The following is an 18889-nucleotide window of genomic DNA, read 5'->3' as shown; positions in this document are numbered from 1 at the left end:
AAGAGAAAATGACAAAAGGATCAATTACCCCTTTTAATCAAATCTAGACCAGAGGATCAATTGCCCCTCTGAATCAAATCTAGTTCTTGACTTTTATAAGCACTGAATTACTGATTGTATTGTGGGATTCACATACTGTTTTATTTTGTGTGCGTTGATAAACACATAAAGAGTCAAGGATCAAAATAATTTCAATACTCGTTCCGCCCAAGTAAACATCCTTATTCATGGCGGCTTTCTTCTGCTGGAATTTGGAAATTTTCAATCGGCAAAGCAGGATAATGTAAATGCAGGCAGAGAGCAAGAGTTCGGTTTCCACCAGGAAAAGGATTAGCAACTTTGTTCTGAGATTATAAGTTTATATTACTCGCTAATCACTATTATGATATATCCTAATCAATGGGAGCGTGTTATATTAGGAGGAGAAGATCTTCATTTTGGACAAGGTCGTAGATTCTTGAAAGCTGCATATGAATTAAATTATTTCCCCAAAAACAGACAACTCCTTCAGTACAAAATATACAGCGGAGTCACAATCAACAGTGTCGAGCTAATAAGAACCATAACTTTGTCTTGTTTTTTTCCTAGGAAATGAGAAATTACCGTCCAAATGATAAGTTCCTGATCGAGTTCTTTCCCAGGCATGACAAAGTTCTATCCAAATTTCCCCATCAGTGTCTCGAGACAGTCTTTCTAACTACGATTATGCATACAACAAAAGAAACCGAAACATCTACGAAAGAACCAGATTTCAAGAATCTAGGTGATATCATCTGTAACTCCACATAATCTGATCTATGGACACAATCAATTGAGCAAGTTTAATCAGAGAAGTAGAAGATGAAAATATCTGATTCACATTTGAAGCTCCAATCCTGAAAACAATACAAAATCGCAAATAACAGGATCTGCTATTGTTTTACTTTCTGTGTTTGTGTGAGAGTAGGGTGAATTCAATAACTAGCAATGCACTATACTGTTAGGACTGAACAAGAATGAGATATATTTCTCCGTGTTATTAATCTCGTTGTCAATGTGAGAGCTCCGATGATCATTACAATTAAGAAACTCTCTAGCTATTCTGATGGTTTTCGTCTAGAAAATTGCCTAATGAATTCAATCACAAAACTTTCATCATGAACAATAGCACAAATATGGACAAAGAACAAGGAGAGGAAGATCCTGAGATTACTCAAACTCCTTTAGTGCTTCGGCTCCAGCACCAATCTCCAATATCTCCCCTGTAATCTTTGCATGTCGTTGCCGATTGTAAACATCTTCAAGTCAAATGCATTGTCCGTGGCATTCCTGCAATGCCCTCAAAATCTAACCGTTCAAGTAGAGGGATCATGGCATCAAGAATCTGAACAGGGTCTTGTTCAAATTCCATAACCGGCGAAAGCCCTTCCCTCTTTACCTTCACACTCTCCCCTCCACACTCAGTTTGCCTTCCTTAGTTGTCAGCCTAAAGAACTCATCCTCCATTGCATCAACGCTATGCACATTCACATCAACAACCTCTCCCTTCGGCCACAATGAAAGCAATGTATGAATAATCAGTTCAGATTTCACCAACAAAACGAATTTAGTCTACACAAGCTCAAATTTATCAACTTCTTCGCCAACGAACAGCGAAAAAATGTCATCGGCAATGACCTGAGCCTCTTTTGTTGCTGCAAATAACCCACTTTCAATAAACCTATCAACACAAATCTCAGGCCTACGTAAAAAATACGAGTTACCCTTTTTTCCAACACTGATCAGAGTGATATCGAACCCAAATTTCTTCAGTTCCGCGATTCGAGCCTCGGCCTTTTTACCACAGAGTTGTTGAAACTGCCGCAGAGGCATCGGTCGGCGGTGATCACAACAATGGCAACTTCCTTACAGGCCTAACATTTGCGAGAGGGACATCCACACTGAAGCCGCTCATTGATGTCGTATAGGACCTCCACAAGCGTCTCAGCAAAGGGTCGGCCATTGATGACTGCTTCCTGGGCCTTTGGAACCCTGGCAGCCGCCACGAGCTTCATGGCTTCGGTGATTTTTTATGGAATCAATTCGGACCGGAGCTCACGCAGACCGCAGTGGATTGCTGAAGATTGAGAACGGAGACGTTAGGGCGACTGGGTAGATTTAGGGCAAACAGGGGTTTAGGGTTTCTAATGTGTTAGAAATTGGGGGGTTTGCAGTAGTATTTATCAAATATAGTCAAAAATTAATTTTTAATTTTAAAAATGTCAATTTTTATAAAAAATTTCAGCTATATTCAAAATTTTATTTAAATAGAAACAAATACTTTTAAATTTAATAATTAAATAAATTAAAGGTTTTTTAGCTAAAATGGTTGGTGAGATTGACATAACTCCTTAGTCTAATCCTTAACAATGAAAATCAATAGTAGTATCCTTCAATTTATTTATTGTGAATCATTTTAGTCTTTCTTTGAATTTATCCATCGTGATCATTTTAGTCCTTTCATAAAAAAAACTGCCAATTGCCTTGTTATTGCGATGATGTGGTGCCACATGGGTCTCACAAATACAATCATATAACGACATGTGAATTAACTTTAAAAACTATTTTTATATTTAAAACTAAAAATGATATTAGTAAGAAAAATTAAAATTATAAATAAAAAATAAAAAAAGGTTAAAGCAAGAAGTCGTCTTCTTCATTTGGTGGGTAAATCTAACAGGCATGCCCAAATCAAAACCCTAACCTATCTAAACCCTTATCCTCTCACAATCCAAACCCTTCACCTTCCAATCCAAATTTCCTCACCCTGAGATAATTTTAGTGGTTATTTCTTAAAATTTTCCTTTTCCAATTGGGTTCGAAGATTATAAAGAATTGATGCAATTCGGAAAGAGTTTATGCATTCATGAATTGGCGATGGGGGCAGAGACTCGGGTCGTGAGAAGAAAGAATGCGTTGAAGGCATAATTGAAATTTTAGTGCTCCCATTTGCGGTAACCGCAACAACGCTCAATGTCGGTGATGAGGGGGTCGAAGGGGATAAGGTTAAAATGGTGGAGTGTAGAAGTGAAGGTGAAGTCGGACTGAAGCTTGGGGCGATTGTGGCTAAAAAACCTTTAATTTATTTGATTGTTAAATTTGAGGGCATTTGTGTCTATTTAAGTGAAATTTTGAATATATTTGAAAGTTTTTATAAAAAATGGCATTTTTGAAAGGGAAGTATTATTGGCACTCCAAAAATCTCATTCCACACTCCTCACAAATGTATTTTTCTTTCCAAATATAGAAAGTTTGAAGTGTAAAATGAGATTTTTAGAGTGCTAATAACAATTCCTTTTTGAAATTAAGAGTTAATTTTTTTGTTATATTTGATATATACTCATTTTGCAGAGACCCACATGATTGAATTGGACACAGCCAAGGACCAGGCTTCTTTGCCCTCCCAGTTCCCATACACTCTCATCCCCTCCTATTTGTGCGGTTACGGTTAAGTTACGTCAACATTTTATATCACTATTGCTTTTAGTTTTATTATTTCTATAACAAAAATCAATATAAAATGTTGACATGGCTTAATCGTGACCGCATAAAATAGGAAGGAATGAGAGTGTATGGGAATTGGGAGGGCAGAGAAGCCAAGTCCCACAGCCATTGGGTTATGGTTCTACTTTTGCATAGATTGAAGAAATTCAAATCTCCGCAAAAGCCTTATCGGATTGAATTGAACTTTACGAAAGCATCACAATCGAAACCTTTTTTTTTTCCCCCTCTGAAAATCGTATCTTTGCTGGTGGGAAATTTACTCCTGAGATTTGTGGACTCAGAAGTCAATTTTCCCGTGGAGCTGAGCATATATTTTTATTTATTTTTTTGGATAGTTTTGTATAACAAAAATGTTACTCTCATCACCTATTTGTATTATAATTGGAGAGATTTTTAGTGTGTCGGGAAAAAGACCAGTACACCAAGTGTCATAATACAAGTGGTAGAAGATTTTTTTTTTTTTTCCAGTTTCCAACCACTTGAATTATGACACTTGTTGTACTGAGTCATGTTCCCATTACATTGAAAAATTTCTCCATTAATTGTATTATATCTCTAATAGAAATGGGATCCACATTCATTGACGGACTCTACCTTTATTAGAACAATATTACAAATAATATAAATAGGTGATAAGTCCAGCATTACTCATTGTACGATACACTTGCATGCGTGGGTTTTCCAGTCTTCAATGTCGTTGAAAAGGATAATGCTAAATAAACTAAATTAGAGACAAAATTTGTAAATGATGTATCATCAATATGAATAAACACGTTTATCAAATCTTAAGTAATAAACTAATCGTTAAATTCTATGTTTTTTTTTTTTTTTCTTTTGACAAAAAAAAAAAAAAAAAACAAAAAAAACCAAAACTTCTATATCTTTTAATTTTTAAACTTTACTGATCAATCAATACCCAATTTGCTGACCCTTTGATGCGGCCCACTGGTATTTCAACATGTCTTTTATTTTTTTTTTTTTTCTCAATATTTGCTATCAAACCAAACACCAGCCATTACTTTAAACGCATAGCCAAACACTACCTTTCTTTTTCATTATGGTTGATTCATCGACACCGACCACTCTGGTCACTCCTCTAACCTTTCTCCTCTGTCAACCAACCCCACTATCTCCAATAGTCGTCCCATCCCGACTCCTTCCCAACCCATCGTCCCACCCGCTTCCACCTCCCTCGTCGAGACCAACGCACATTCCTCTTCCAGATCGGAAAGGATAATGAGTTTGAAACATTGAACAGGTAGGAAAGGAGAGGTTTTATCTAATGAAGTTTATTTTTTTATTATTATTTTTTTTCCGAACAAACAATATTATCTACACTAAATGATGAGTGGATTCGACCTTACAATGAGTTAGCAATAATGTGGTTCAAATTCATTTTTGGCAACAATCGAACCTAAGGTACCGTTTGATATGTGGGACGGGATAGAACGCAGTGGGATGAGGCGTTTCGTCCCACGTTTGATGAGCCAAAAACAGCGGAACGGGTTTTGACTGAAGTTTTGTTTCACCTCACCCCCTAGAACTACTCGTTCCACATCCGTGGAACACAAAATTAAAACATTTTAAGACAAAAATGACCCTTATCTTTTTCAATATTTACCATCCAAATCATAAAACAAACCCTAATCATTCTCTACCGCTGCCTCTCTTCCCGTAGCCTTCCTCCTCATCCTCATCTCTTCCTCATCCTCTCTCGTAGCTGCTGACTACACCCAGCTAGCATGCAGCAGCATGGAGCCACTACTGTCGCGTTGCAGATTAACCTAGGTATGCGATTGATAGCTTGTTGAATCTGAGTTTTTGACTTTAATCGATGAATGTTTTATGATTCAAATTTTTTTGTACTCGTTTTCTTTCGTTGTTTTGCATTTTAGTTGAAAGTTTTCTGGGTTTTAATTAATTGGGTATTGTCAATCTTGCAGCTGTCTCACATTTCGTATAATAGAAGAATCTCATTTCTAGCTAACAGTGAAACTTGTGATATATGTTAATCTATCTGTTATCTATCTATTGGTGTGAATAACTGAATTTATTAACTTTCATGCCTACAAGTTAGCATGCTGATTCTTGTGTTGGAATCCTAGACTTCAAGGAGATGGCAAACAACCAAGAATTCCATCGCCAATCAAAGTCCATTTCGTTTCGCCGTTGTTTTCGTCATCACCATTGTTGTGAAATCACAGCTCTGTCTGTCAAGCCACAATCGAACTCGAACGCTTTAATGGCATCCTGCACCAATAATAGCAAGCCATTTTTGAGCAACTCCAACAAGTGTGCAATGTTTGGGTTTAACTCTCAGTAATGAAGGAGCCAAAGCTTCAGGCCCTTTTCAATGGTTACTACATGACGCCAGTGATAACATCAACATTAAGGGCTATGGAGATCACATAAGCGTCAAATTACAGATTCTTTGCCTCTGCAAGCAGCCGTCAACGAATACAAACACCACCAAACGTAGATATGAGGTATTGAGATCTTTGATTTACAAGTTTAAAAACGGAAGGCCATGTGGCATTGGTTTTTCCATAGTTTCTTTGCGTGTTATACCGATGGCAGGGTGGTCAGAATGAAGCTTATTTGAATGAGATAAATGGTTGGGTCAGCATGTATGAGGTTGGCAAGTTTGTGATGGTTTTGAATGCGGACAAAGTGTTCGATGAAATAGCTAAGATACAAAATGAGGTTGGCAAATTTGTGATGGTTGGTAGCTGATGAGTGAAGCAAAGAATACTTGTATAAATAACAAACACCTCTCTTTTTCTGTAATTCATTCATTGTTCAAGGAATACAATTTTTAGTCATCCACTTTCTCTCTCTAAATTCTCTGCCATTGTTTTTCGTTTTGGTTCTTCTGCAATCTCCAAAGGCTAATCATGGTATTGTTATAAAAATGATGAAATTCATGGCATAACATATCTTCAACCATGTGCTAGTGTAAAAAAATATATCATAGATAAACATATATGTGTTCAAATATGAACAAGTTCAAAAAAAAAAAAAAAAAAAAAAAAAAAAAAATGTCGTGTCCCATCCCACGCATAAACATTGTATCAAACAACTGATGGAACAGGGGTAAGTTACTCATTTAATCCTTTGGTTCCGTTCCGTCCTGTGCATACTAAAAGCAGAACCGAACAATCGTCCCGTTCCGTCCTGTGCGTACCAAACATAACACGGAACCTCCGTTCCGTTCCATTCTGTCCCGTCCCATCCCGTTCCGTTCCGTCTTGTCTGCGTACCAAACGGTACATAAGATCTCTTACTTTTAAGTGAAGTAGAGGAAAAATGTAAATCTCATTAAAAACATGAGAATAAATAAAGTAAATTGTAGCAATGGTCCCTCAACTTATCAAAATGTGTAGTTATGATCCTTTTTGTCAACTTCATCAGAATTTTGTCAAAACAAGTTATGTTGAAAGGACCATTGCTACAATTGGAGTCTCTCAACTAATCAAAACGTGTAGCTATGATTTTTTTCAACTTCATCAAAATTTTATCAAAATGAGTTATTTTAGAATGACTTTTGCTACAATTGGGTTAACATTTGAGGGACCATTGCTCCAAGGGACTATTTCTCCAGTTAGATTAAAGTTGAGGGACTAATGGTAATGAATTTTTAGTTGAGGGACCATAACTGTATGTTTTGGTGAGTTGAGATACCAATGATAGATTTTAATTAAGAGATCATTGCTTAAATTAAGTTAAAATTAAAGGAAAACTAATGAAAATAATTTGAAAACTTTAAGTTTTAATAATAAGGACAAAACAAAGGGTAAAGTGAATTGTAACATCCCACATCGCCCAGGAGAGTGATCCTTAAATGTATATTCACATCCCTACCTAGCACGAGGCCTTTTGGGAGCTCACTGGCTTCGGGTTCCGTAGGAACTCCGAAGTTAAGCGAGAAGGTGGCTAGAGCAATCCCATGATGGGTGACCCACTGGGAAGTTGCTCGTGAGTTCCCAAAAACAAAACCGTGAGGGAATGGTAAGCCCAAAGCGGACAATATCGTGCTACGGTGGTGGAGCGGGCCCGGGAAGTGGTCCCACCCGGGCAGGGATGTGACAAATTGGTATCAGAGCCTAATCCCTGGCCGAAAATGTGCCGACGAGGACGTTGGGCCCCTAAGGGGGGTGGATTGTAACATCCCACATCGCCCAGGGGAGTGATCCTTAAATGTATATTCACATCCCTACCTAGCACGAGGCCTTTTGGGAGCTCACTGGCTTCGGGTTCCGTAGGAACTCCGAAGTTAAGCGAGAAGATGGCTAGAGCAATCCCATGATGGGTGACCCACTGGGAAGTTGCTCGTGAGTTCCCAAAAACAAAACCGTGAGGGAATGGTAAGCCCAAAGCGGACAATATCGTGCTACGGTGGTGGAGCGGGCCCGGGAAGTGGTCCCACCCACCAATTTGTCACATCCCGGGTCGGGGCGGATCATTTCCCGGGTCCGACTCCACTACCGTAGCACGATATTGTCCGCTTTGGGCTTACCATTCCCTCACGGTTTTGTTTTTGGGAACTCACGAGCAACTTCCCAGTGGGTCACCCATCATATGATTGCTCTAGCCCCCTTCTCGCTTAACTTCGGAGTTCCTACGGAACCCGAAGCCAGTGAGCTCCAAAAAGGCCTGGTGCTAGGTAGAGATGTGAATATACATTTAAGGATCACTCCCCTGGGCGATGTGGGATGTTACAATCCACCCCCCTTAGGGGCCCGACGTCCTCGTCGGCACATTTCCGGCCAGGGATTGGCTCTGATACCAATTTGTCACATCCCGGGCCGGGGCGGATCATTTCCCGGGCCCGACTCCACTACCGTAGCACGATATTGTCCGCTTTGGGCTTATTATTCCCTCACGGTTTTGTTTTTTGGAACTCACGAGCAACTTCCCAGTGGGTCACCCATCATAGGATTGCTCTAGCCCCCTTCTCGCTTAACTTCGGAGTTCCTACGGAATCCGAAGCCAGTGAGCTCCCAAAAGGCCTGGTGCTAGGTAGAGATGTGAATATACATTTAAGGATCACTCCCCTGGGCGATGTGGGATGTTACATGAATAGTACCATGATTGACTTTTTTAGTGTAAAAATGTGGTTTTTTTTTTTTTTTTTTTTGTTAAAATGAACAGTACTGTGGATTTTTCGTTAAAACTCTCTCAAATTAATGGACAATTGCTAAAATTTACTCGAATAAATAAATTAAAAATATAAGAAGAGTAAAAATGTGAATCTCATTAAGATTTTAGGACTGCAAATAATTACAAGGATTGTAGAAGCAAAAGAATTTACATTTTTGAACCGTACAAGCTGCACCCCGAAACACCAACGAGCAACCACCGCGACAAGGAGGCCTATGCGGTGTTATATGGACCGCCGACGAGTACTGGCTTTGGAGGGACTAATTACTGACTGCAGGACGATTCTGTAGCACATTCTCCTGCAAACGACGACTGCCGTAGAAACACAAACCAAACATTGGACTGCAATTCTTGGGCATCGAACACAATGCTGGTAATGTTTCAGTGAATCCCTTTTGAAATATGATTTGGAATTGGGGGAGAGAAATGTCGAAGCTGTTTCAGAAGGTTGCTGGGTTCTTTACCAATCGGACTATGGTGGGAATGGACCGAGCTGGCAACCGTTACTTCGCCAGAAAAGAGGAGGTCGATGGCATCAGTAAGTCTCTCTCTCCCTCCCTACTGTTTTTTGCTTTCGTTTATGCTGCATTATGGCTCATGGGTTTTGTTCAGTTTGAGTTTTTGTGATTGAATCTCTTGAATTTGCCAATTGGGCTGTCATTATTGTGCTTCAAAATTTGCTACACTGGGATAAGGGAATTGCATTGACTTTTTTTAGGTGTGAAACGAACTCTGTTTTGATTTATGATTGCATTTCTTAATTTGGTAATTGCATTGTTCCTATATTTTGTTTTGGATTCAAACAAACACATTAGATAAAGGTTTTTTCACTCTAGGAACTGTAGTTAGAGAAGTGGAGTTCACCTTCCCTTGTGAGTTGTGAGTTTGCTGGACCAGGGAAAGATTTAATAGCAGCCTTTCCCTCATTTCCACCGTATGCCAAAGTTAGAGTGAAGAAAAGATCAGTGTTACAGTTTGCGCCTGGAGCGTTGTCGTTTTTCATTGAAACAGTTGTGAATTAATTTTTTGTGCTCTTACTTTGGTTGCTGGCAGAGGCCTTTTCCCGCTTGGATTGATACTGCAAGTATGCAACTCAATCTACAATATTCTTAATTCTGTCTGATTCATGAAATGGAAGCCACCATAGCTATTATCTCCTGTTAACCGATCATTAGTTTCTAAGGCATGTGTTCTCATTAGTTGAGCTGAGTGTTTCTTCTCTATGAAAAAGAAATACTAAAGTTTGCATTGAGTTGTTTGTCGAAGGTGAGATAATCGATTACAATGTGGTATAGCATGAAGAATATGAATCTGTACTAGTACACCTAATGCTCTTTTTTCTTTTTGTCCATTCTCGTTGACACACTAGTGAAAGAGACAAGATGGATGGCATTCAAGGGCGAGGACGATCCGACCTCAATTCTAGGTACTTTCTTTGGACCTAATACAACTTTTGTTCAGTTTCAAATCCTTGGTTCACTTGCTTCAGAAATATTTTTCTTTGAGTTATCATATCAACAAAAAGGTACTCTATTTTGGGCTGTTGAAATATGGCTACCTATCCATATATACACTTTTGATATACAATGTCATTTGGAATGCATTGTTTCTGTGGCCTTATTTTTTCCTCTATCCTTTTTATGTTTACTCTTTGGTCATTGTAGTTGGGTGGATATGTTGGCTCAACGGGCAGCGGAAAAGGGCTCCAACACTGGAGGTAATCTTGACACATGTTACTCTAATTCCTTGGTGTGATAAAGAAGAGAAATTTGTTTGGAATTTGTTGGTAAAAAGCTGGAATATTTTTATGTTATTGTTTATTTTTATTGGTAAAAAAGCTGAAATATTTTCTTTTTAATCACCATCTTATCTTCCTAGATGGTCCTGATATCATTTCCTCTGTCTAATTCTTGTCTAAGAGACATTTTCTTATTGTCGTTTCATTTCTTCTGTTTGAACTTTTCTGAACTTCAGGAACTGGCAGAATTGGAAGCAAGACGTGAACGTGTCCAGCAGAATGTTGCTCGTATGTGTCATTGCTACCATTAGTTTCTGGTTTCTTCTGCTACCATTGAGTTGTAGGTTTACTAAGAAGCTTTTATTACAAGATCATCTTCTGTTGGAATTTTAATCCAAATGTATGATAAGTGAATCGAGGGATGCAATAGTTGCATATTAAGGTGGTATATCTTTGTCATGAATTTCTGAAATAAGAGAAGAGATATAGAGAATGAGAGTGACAGACGTCCACACATCCAAAGATAATGGCTAGTATTGCAAGATTAGCCTCACCAGCCTTAACATAGGCCTCTTAGTGGTAAATACTTGAATGCTGGCAACTGTGGCAAAAAAGAAGTTATCATACTTTCATTTCTTATGTGTCAATTTTAAGCCAGTTAGCTGGTAACTATTTTGTTTTAATCTCAGTCAACAGATTACTCTTAATGCACTGTTCTCCATATCTTTGAAAGGGTTATGCAGATCCAAATTGGGATCCGCCGTATAATTTTGATAAGTTGATGGAAATCAGTTTTAAGTGCTTTCTGGATTTTACTCAATGAATCCCATTGTTGATAATTTTCTGAAAATTCCCTCCAACTCCCTCACCAAGTTTGTCTCCTTATCATGACATCTTTAAAGTTTCAGTGGGAAATTGGTGTCACATACTTATAAGTAGGATTTGCATTACTTTCGGTTTTCTGTTTGATACAGAGATTTTAAGAAACATATATTTAACTATTATGCCTTTTATTTCTCAGAGTTCTAAAGAAAGAAGAAGAGGAAAGGAAAGCAAGAGAATGCAGTACGCACAAAATCATCAACACCGGTCAGCTTCTTACTGGAATCTTTATGATATCTGTACCCTTGTGCTCATACAATTATTCATTATTATGAGCTATGCTTATAGATAAAGTCGGAGGTCCAGATTTGAAAAGTTTCATTCGGCAATTTCCTGGGTCTTCTGAAGGTAACTTGTCTTTTGCATCCTACCCACCTCACACATGTTGTTTAGGATGATAATTTATATAGTTAGCCAGTTTATATGGATTTTTTCACAGAAAGGTTTTGCAGAATGAGGACTTTTATTTAAAGGCTATCTTTTAAGATTGTGGAGTCTTTGTTCCTAATTGATTCTATGGAGCATTAAAAAATTTTGCCTTAATTATTGTATTTTCGAGGTAGAATATGGCATATTAATTTGTTTTCCTTGTTTCTTCTCAAAGATGGTGTAAATCAGGAAGAATCTGTTGCCACAGGAGTAGGGGTGGGTTCAAAAAACCGAAAACCGAAAAAAACCGAAAACCGAACCGGACCGAGACCGAAAAAACCGAACCGAAAAAAAAACCGAACCGAAATTGTCAAACCGAACCGAACCGAATCTGACCGGTTCGGTTTCGGTTTTTGAGGCTCGGAAACCGAACCGAACCGAACCGAACCGATATATATATATATAATTTTTTTGAATATTTATAAATAGTTTAGTCATACAATCATAACAAAACAGAACCTGTTGCCAAGTTGGTTTCAGTGAAACTTTACAAGCATGGAGGCATGGGTTCGAACCCTCATGCCTCCAGGATTTGTGAGATTTTTTTTAATTTTTTAATCTTTTTAACAAAACCCTTAAGTGTAACCCTAACCCTCCTCCTCCTTATTTTTCATTCCGCCTAGCCTATTAATATGAATGTGAACTTTCATATTTCCTTTTTTTTTTTTTAATAATTTTGGAGGGAGGGAGAAAAAAAAAAAAAAAAAAAAAAAAAAAAAACCGAAAAAAACCGAAACCGAACCGAAAAAAACCGAACCGAAAAAAAACCGAACCGAAAAAAACCGAAAAAAATTTGAACCGAACCGAACCGAACCGAAATTTCGGTTCGGTTTCGGTTTTGAGAAAAAACCGAACCGAAAAAAACCGAACCCAGCCCTACACAGGAGTGAGGTAGGTCTGTTAACATGAGTAACAACACCACCACCGCTATATCCTGCTCAAGTTTGTTTTATCACCCATATTTCATATTTCTTTATGGCCATGTCATGTCTTTATGCTTACATTGTTGTGTTAATATGTCACAGGAACTCCAAAGAGAAAGAGGCAAAGAAAGCAAAAGAAGTTCCAGAGTATGTTCCATATTCCTCATCTGCAAGTTTGCGCAAGCATCGCTAATTACATCTTGAAATCATAAATAACATGATAATGACTGGAATTTGTGAATTCCCTTGTTCTCAAATCTATAAACAAAGAATCCCAAAATCTTCAAGTTTAAAGCGACATATATTAAATGAATGTCATTTTCCCTAAAAATGAGTACTGGATTGATGATACTACATGTTGAACTTTTTTTCCAGGTCTCCAGAGCCAACAGGATCCGGTCAAACATTCAGGCCAGGGACATGGCAGCCACCAACATGAAGTCGAGTTGATAATGCCGTAATGCATAATTAAGGGTCTGACCACGCTAACCCTTGTGTCGAAGCATAATGCACGGATTTGTTCTGCCGGTGCCAGAGTATAGCTGAGTTGTTAGAATATTGGCGAAGCTCCGTATCATTGTAGCCTTGTAGGGAGCTTCTTTTGTGGCACAATGCAGTGCATTTGATTTTTGCTTTCCCTCTGAGATCCAAATAAAAGAAAAAACAAGCACAATACATCCTTCATTTTTAGTTTTTTGACAAGTGAATACAGAGTTGTACACCAAATTTTGGTTACATTTATGTACATCGAAGTCGCTATGACTTGCAATTTTGGTTACATTTATGTACCTCGAAGTCGCTATGACTTGCGTAAGAATTTTGTTGTGTGATCAAGGTCTTGAGAAATAAATTTAAGGTTGTATGCCATATCATTCCAAGTGCCTGCAGTTATGTAAATAAACACTCGGTTTATAGAAACACTTTGGAACATTTGACTATAACATGCTCCGCCTAACACTAACTAGTTCTGACCAGCTATATTAAAATAACAAATCTGGACACAAAATTGCCCAAAATATAATCAAAATTACCACAAAGTAGGGTTTGTTCTTAATATTAATGTTGTGCAAACTACTTATGTTGTTTATTACTAAAATTTAAACTTACATGTACTTCATTTAAACTACTTTTCTTTGCGTCTCAATGTATCCGGGATGCCTTGAAGAAGCTAGGAAAGGATCCTAACAAGATAAATCCATTGGTTTGTAATTTCTCTCAATCATGCACATCACAAACTTCTTGAGTAGTTCAATATCGATAGATAGCTAAAATCGTGAAAGGAGATGCAGTGTACTACATTACTTTTTTCAGTTGTCTTTTGAGGTTACAATTTGTGATTTTGAAATTATTTAGTGGTTAGTTTCATGGGATTTGACATAACATCTTCATCAGGTTCCGGTAGATGTTGTCGTTGATCATTCAGTCCAGGTTGATGTAGCAAGAACTGAAAATGCACTAAGGGAAAATATGGAACTTGAATTTGAGAGGAATAAAGAGAGATTTGCTTTCCTCAAATGGGGAGCATCTGCTTTTCATAACATGCTCGTTGTACCTCCCGGTTGTGGAATTGTCCATCAGGTAAAGAAATTGGTTGTATGGCATGAATAGTTGGTCATTTGGCTTACCCACTAGCTGATGTTATTAATCTTTAACCTCTTAGGTTAGTTGTTGAGGTGCGATTATTAGGGCTTTCTAGTTGCTGAATGTAAATTTCTGGCAAAATTCACTTATGGGAGGTATAACATGCCAATTTTCACTTTATTATGATTTTGCAGGTTAATCTGGAATTCCTTGGAAGGGTTGTTTTTAACACCAATGGAATTCTATACCCTGACAGTGTGTTTGGTACTGATTCCCACACAACCATGATTGATGGATTAGGAGTTGCGGGCTGGGGTGTCGGTGGGATTGAAGCTGAGGCAGCCATGCTTGGTCAGGTAAAGTGTCCTAATTATGCTTTGTCTTTCCATCGCAGGTGTGTTGTCATAGATAAGTGTCTAATTTAACACATCTATCTAAAGGGTAGTGTATCTAGAACCGAACAGCGTTAAGTCTCGTATTCTTATAAAATGCATTCACCTTCACTTTTTGGTTAGAATGTTTAATGTGAAAGTTAAATTGCTCTCCTGGCTATGTCTTTCACACTGAAATTTCATATTTTCCAGCCCATATGCATGTTGTTGTCTGGTGTTGTTGAGTTCAAGCTTACTGGGAAACTGCGTGACGGTGTCACTGCTACAGATTTGGTTGTAACTGTCACACAAATGTTAAAGAAACATGGTGTTTTTGGCAAGTTTGTTGTGTTCTACGGTAAGTCCAGTAATCATTAAGCTGAAGATTATAGTTTTAGTTTCCATACATTGACATACACAGTAACTCATTTGCATATGCATGTAGGTGAAGGGATGGGTGAGTTATCACTTGTTGATAGGGCCACTATTGCAAACATGTCTCCTGAATATGGAGCAACCATGGGCTTCTTCCCAGTAGATAATGTTACATTGCAGTATCTTGAATTAACAGGGAGAAGTAATGAGACAGCGAAGCTCCTTCATGTTTCTTCTGTTTATTATTTTTGTATATTTATTTTCATTCGTTTTTTAGTGCAAAAGTGATGGAAGTAGTTTGTTTTTGGATTGAACTAGTATGATATAATGTGACCCTCGGCAATGGTACTCTTATGTATTAGATAGCGATGATAGAAGCATATTTGCGCGCAAACAAAATGTTTGTAGACTACAATGATGTAAAGTTTCTGTTTCCTGTCAGTTTTGTCACCATGTATCCGATTTGAGATGGCTGCTTGGATCTAACTTCTAGGGGATTTGTAGCCAGCCTCGACAAGAAAGGGCATACACATCCTATCTGCAGTTGGACCTTGCAGATGTTGAACCCTGTGTTTCCAGACCAAAGCGGTATCTATTGCATTCCACATATGTGTTCCATGAAATGAGACTTTGTATTCTGTAATTTTAATCCATTCCACTTATATATAGACCTCATGACCGAGTACCTTTGAAAGACGTGAAGGCAGACTGGCATGCATGTTTAGATAAAAAAGTTGGATTCAAGGTGAGTCCTGGCAACGTATCATGTAACATACTCTGACTTTTTTGGGTTTCGAGTCAGATTCTTTTTCTATCTTCAAGTAGGCTGATTATTTGATCATTGTGGTTTATATATACCCAATCAAAGAGTTGGTTCGTACAAAAGTTGGCCTTGTAGTTCAGTCTATCCACTTTAATATAGCTAATTAGTTTCAAGTTCGTAGTTCTGGTCCTTGAATCTAAAATATACTACCTTAGGTTCTAAATATATAGCTTAGCTTGGCTGTTTACTGATCCACGCTGTTGTTTGTGTTCTTCCTGTCCATTGCAGGGGTTTGCTGTACCAAAGGAAGAACAAGGTAAAGTGGAAAAGTTTTCATTCCACGGACAACCTGCTGAGCTCAGGCATGGCAGCGTCGTCATTGCAGCAATTACAAGTTGCACAATCAAATCCAATCCCACTGTCATGGTTGGGGCTGGACTTGTAGCAAAGAAAGCTAGTGAACTAGGTTTGGAGGTTGGTTTTGACTTTGATATGTCGTTTCATTTGATGCCACTGGTAGAATTACAAAATCTTGATGCAGGACGAGTAATTTTATCTTACTTTTGCCCTTAAGTATTAAGGTTGTGGTGCATTATACATATGGATTTCTAACACAGTAATACGATAATGCGATTTTATACCAGGTACAGCCATGGATTAAAACAAGTCTTGCTCCTGGTTCTAGGGTTGTGACAGAATATCTGCTTCAGAGGTATGCCATAAAATGGTTGATCGTTTGGTTGCCTAATAGTGTATGAAAGCCTAAACGTTGTGTCTGCTTGCAGTGGCCTGCTGAAGTACTTGAACCAGCTGGGTTTCAATGTTGTTGGCTACGGCTGCACCACATGTATTGGGAATTCTGGAGAACTTGATGAATCCGTTGCTTCAGCAATTTCTGAGAATGGTATTAAGAATCTTAACTTACGCTTAAAGTTTCACTTATTCAGTGACTATTACTGCAAGTAGTCTGCAAGGAGCTAGTGAATTTTAATTATATGTTGGCATATATAATAATGTTTTGACAAAATATTTTATGATCTCAGCAGATTTTCAACCCCATGTTTTCCTCCAATAAATTGTATTGATGTACTATTTTTGATCTTTTGTTTCTGTCCGTGATTTTGTCGAGGATGGGATTTGATTCCTCTGGTTTCAGAGAACTTTGAGGCCCTTGATATCACCTTTTAGAGTCCTGTTTTCATTTTTTTTCCCCTGATTTTCACTGCATGGTTGCCTTCTGCAGACATTGTTGCTGTAGCTGTTCTATCTGGAAACAGAAATTTCGAAGGCCATATTCACTGGCTGACGAGCTTATTATCTTGCTTCCCCTCCTTTGGTTGTTTCCTATGCGCTTGATGGCACGGTATGTGAAGAGCCTTTTTTGGGTACATACTAATATGGAAACAGCTTTATATATTATGTTTGTTGAGTACATTTTTCTCTTCGGGCAAACAGCTGTATACGCTCCCCACTACCCCACATCTCGGGAGAAAAGGTAAAATTAATGTCCTGTTCTTGTTAGTTTGTGGTAGAGGTTCTTAATTAACTCTAAATTCTTTCTACTCCCTCCAGGTTGACATTGATTTTGATACAGAGCCAGTTGGAATAGGGAAGGATGGGAAGACTGTATACTTCAAGGATATATGGCCTAGTAATGAAGAAATTGCACAGGTGGATCGATTTACACTTAGATTTTGTATCACCGATACAAAGTTTTGAACAATTGTCTAATGATTTGATCCAGTTGAAATGTTGACGTATGCGCATTTGTAGGTCGTTCAATCTAGTGTCTTACCTGACATGTTCAAGAGCACGTATGAGGGCATTACGAAGGGCAATCCTTTGTGGAACCAGCTCTCCGTCCCTTCTTCGACTCTTTATCCTTGGGATGTGAACTCGACATACATTCATGAGCCCCCATACTTCAAGGACATGAGCAAGGACCCGCCAGGTCCTCATGGCGTAAAGGATGCCTATTGTTTGCTAAACCTCGGTGACAGTATAATCACGGACCATATTTCACCATGTGGGAACATCCACAAGGACAGCCCTACTGCAAAGTATCTCCTTAAGGTTGGGGTGGGACGCAAAGATTTCAATTCCTACGGGAGTTGCCGAGGCAATGATGAGGTAATGACACGAGGAACGTTTGCCAACATCCACTTTGTGAACAAACTTTTGAATGGTGAAGTCGGTCCAAAGACAATCCACATTCCAACAGGGGAGAAACTTCATGTTTACGACGCAGCAATGGTGAGCTCCATGATGTTTTGAATTCTCTACATCTTTTTATTTTTATCTTTTCTTATTGCCGAAGACTCAGGTCGGCATTCATATGCAGAAGTACAAGGCTGCTGAGCAGAGCACCATTGTGTCGGCTGGAGCAGATTATGGAAGCGGCAGCGCTCGAGATTGGGCTGCCAAGGGTCCAATGCTACAGGTGAGTTTCTCTTCCCTCCCTCCTCCCTCCTCCCTCTGAATGCTGTATTCCTTCTTCTGCATCAGGGAGTGAAAGCAGTCATTGCGAAAAGCTTTGAAAGAATTCATCGTAGTAATCTGTTAGGGATGGGAATCATTCCGCTTTCTTTCAAGCCAGGTGAGGATGCAGACACGCTTGGTCTAACCGGTCACGAGCGCTGCACAATAGAGCTTCCTCGTGACATTAGTGAGATAAAGCCTGGCCAGGATGTTAAGGTCACAACTGACAATGCAAAATCGTTTACATGCACACTCCGCTTCGACACAAAGGTACTTCACATGCTTCTGTGAATCCAGTTCATGTATAATCCCACTGAGAGTCATGTATCCGTGCCATCGGCTTTAGAACAATTGTAGAGGGCCGACCTTAAGGTTCAGTTGATCGTCGTTTGAGCGGCGTTTGAGGTTTGATGTCTCTGGTTGTGCAGGTTGAGTTAGCATATTTTGACCACGGCGGCATTCTTCCATACGTCATTCGAAACATGATTAAATAGCAAGCTTTTGAGCTTTTGGATCTGCAGCCTCTCTCGCCTATGAACTTGTCTCAGTTCAACTTTGGTTTTTTCTTTTTTGTTGGATACCATATTAACAGAATGTATGAATATTTATGTATTAGTAACAGAATAAAGGCCAGAAATGTCAATTAGTCATTAGCACTGTTAATTTA

General features: G+C 38.6%; 1 protein-coding gene and 2 pseudogenes across 6 annotated transcripts; 2 read left to right on the top strand and 1 right to left on the bottom strand.

Annotated features, from left to right (window-relative positions):
- Positions 1-977: 977 nt before the first annotated feature.
- On the bottom strand, positions 978-2045 carry LOC137714490 (ATP synthase gamma chain 1, chloroplastic-like; annotated as a pseudogene).
- A 6758-nt stretch (positions 2046-8803) lies between these two features.
- On the top strand, positions 8804-13526 carry LOC137714158 (uncharacterized). 5 transcript variants are annotated; one of them, XR_015960583.1, is made up of 10 exons: positions 8806-9220; positions 10052-10108; positions 10347-10399; positions 10657-10708; positions 11444-11509; positions 11591-11650; positions 11907-11947; positions 12757-12801; positions 13030-13406; positions 13451-13526. XR_015960583.1 is itself a non-coding variant. In XM_088690838.1 (9 exons), the coding sequence occupies exons 1-9, from the start codon at positions 9085-9087 to the stop codon at positions 13091-13093; spliced, it is 576 nt and encodes a 191-aa protein (XP_088546964.1). In that variant the 5' UTR covers positions 8805-9084; the 3' UTR covers positions 13094-13526. The 5 variants fall into 5 exon arrangements, 4 of the variants coding, with proteins under 4 accessions (XP_088546961.1, XP_088546964.1, XP_088546962.1 ...); XM_088690838.1 differs by having other exon boundaries at positions 8805-9220; positions 11907-11942; positions 12750-12801; positions 13030-13526; XM_088690836.1 differs by having other exon boundaries at positions 13030-13526.
- A 260-nt stretch (positions 13527-13786) lies between these two features.
- Positions 13787-18875, top strand: LOC137714491 (aconitate hydratase, cytoplasmic-like; annotated as a pseudogene). Its single transcript, XR_015960584.1, has 17 exons — positions 13787-13855; positions 14047-14232; positions 14430-14591; positions 14820-14964; positions 15052-15194; positions 15344-15400; positions 15490-15569; positions 15651-15726; positions 16033-16218; positions 16389-16456; positions 16530-16648; positions 16988-17107; positions 17317-17415; positions 17518-17997; positions 18086-18184; positions 18250-18492; positions 18651-18875. The product of XR_015960584.1 is annotated as an aconitate hydratase, cytoplasmic-like (transcript).
- The last annotated feature ends 14 nt before the right edge of the window (positions 18876-18889 follow it).

Source organism: Pyrus communis, chromosome 3, assembly GCF_041283825.1.
Source record: "Pyrus communis isolate YQ-2024b chromosome 3, ASM4128382v1, whole genome shotgun sequence".
In the NCBI taxonomy this organism is placed as follows: domain Eukaryota; kingdom Viridiplantae; phylum Streptophyta; class Magnoliopsida; order Rosales; family Rosaceae; genus Pyrus; species Pyrus communis.
Note: the sequence above shows the minus strand (reverse complement) of the source record. Positions and strands in the feature narration are given on the sequence as shown.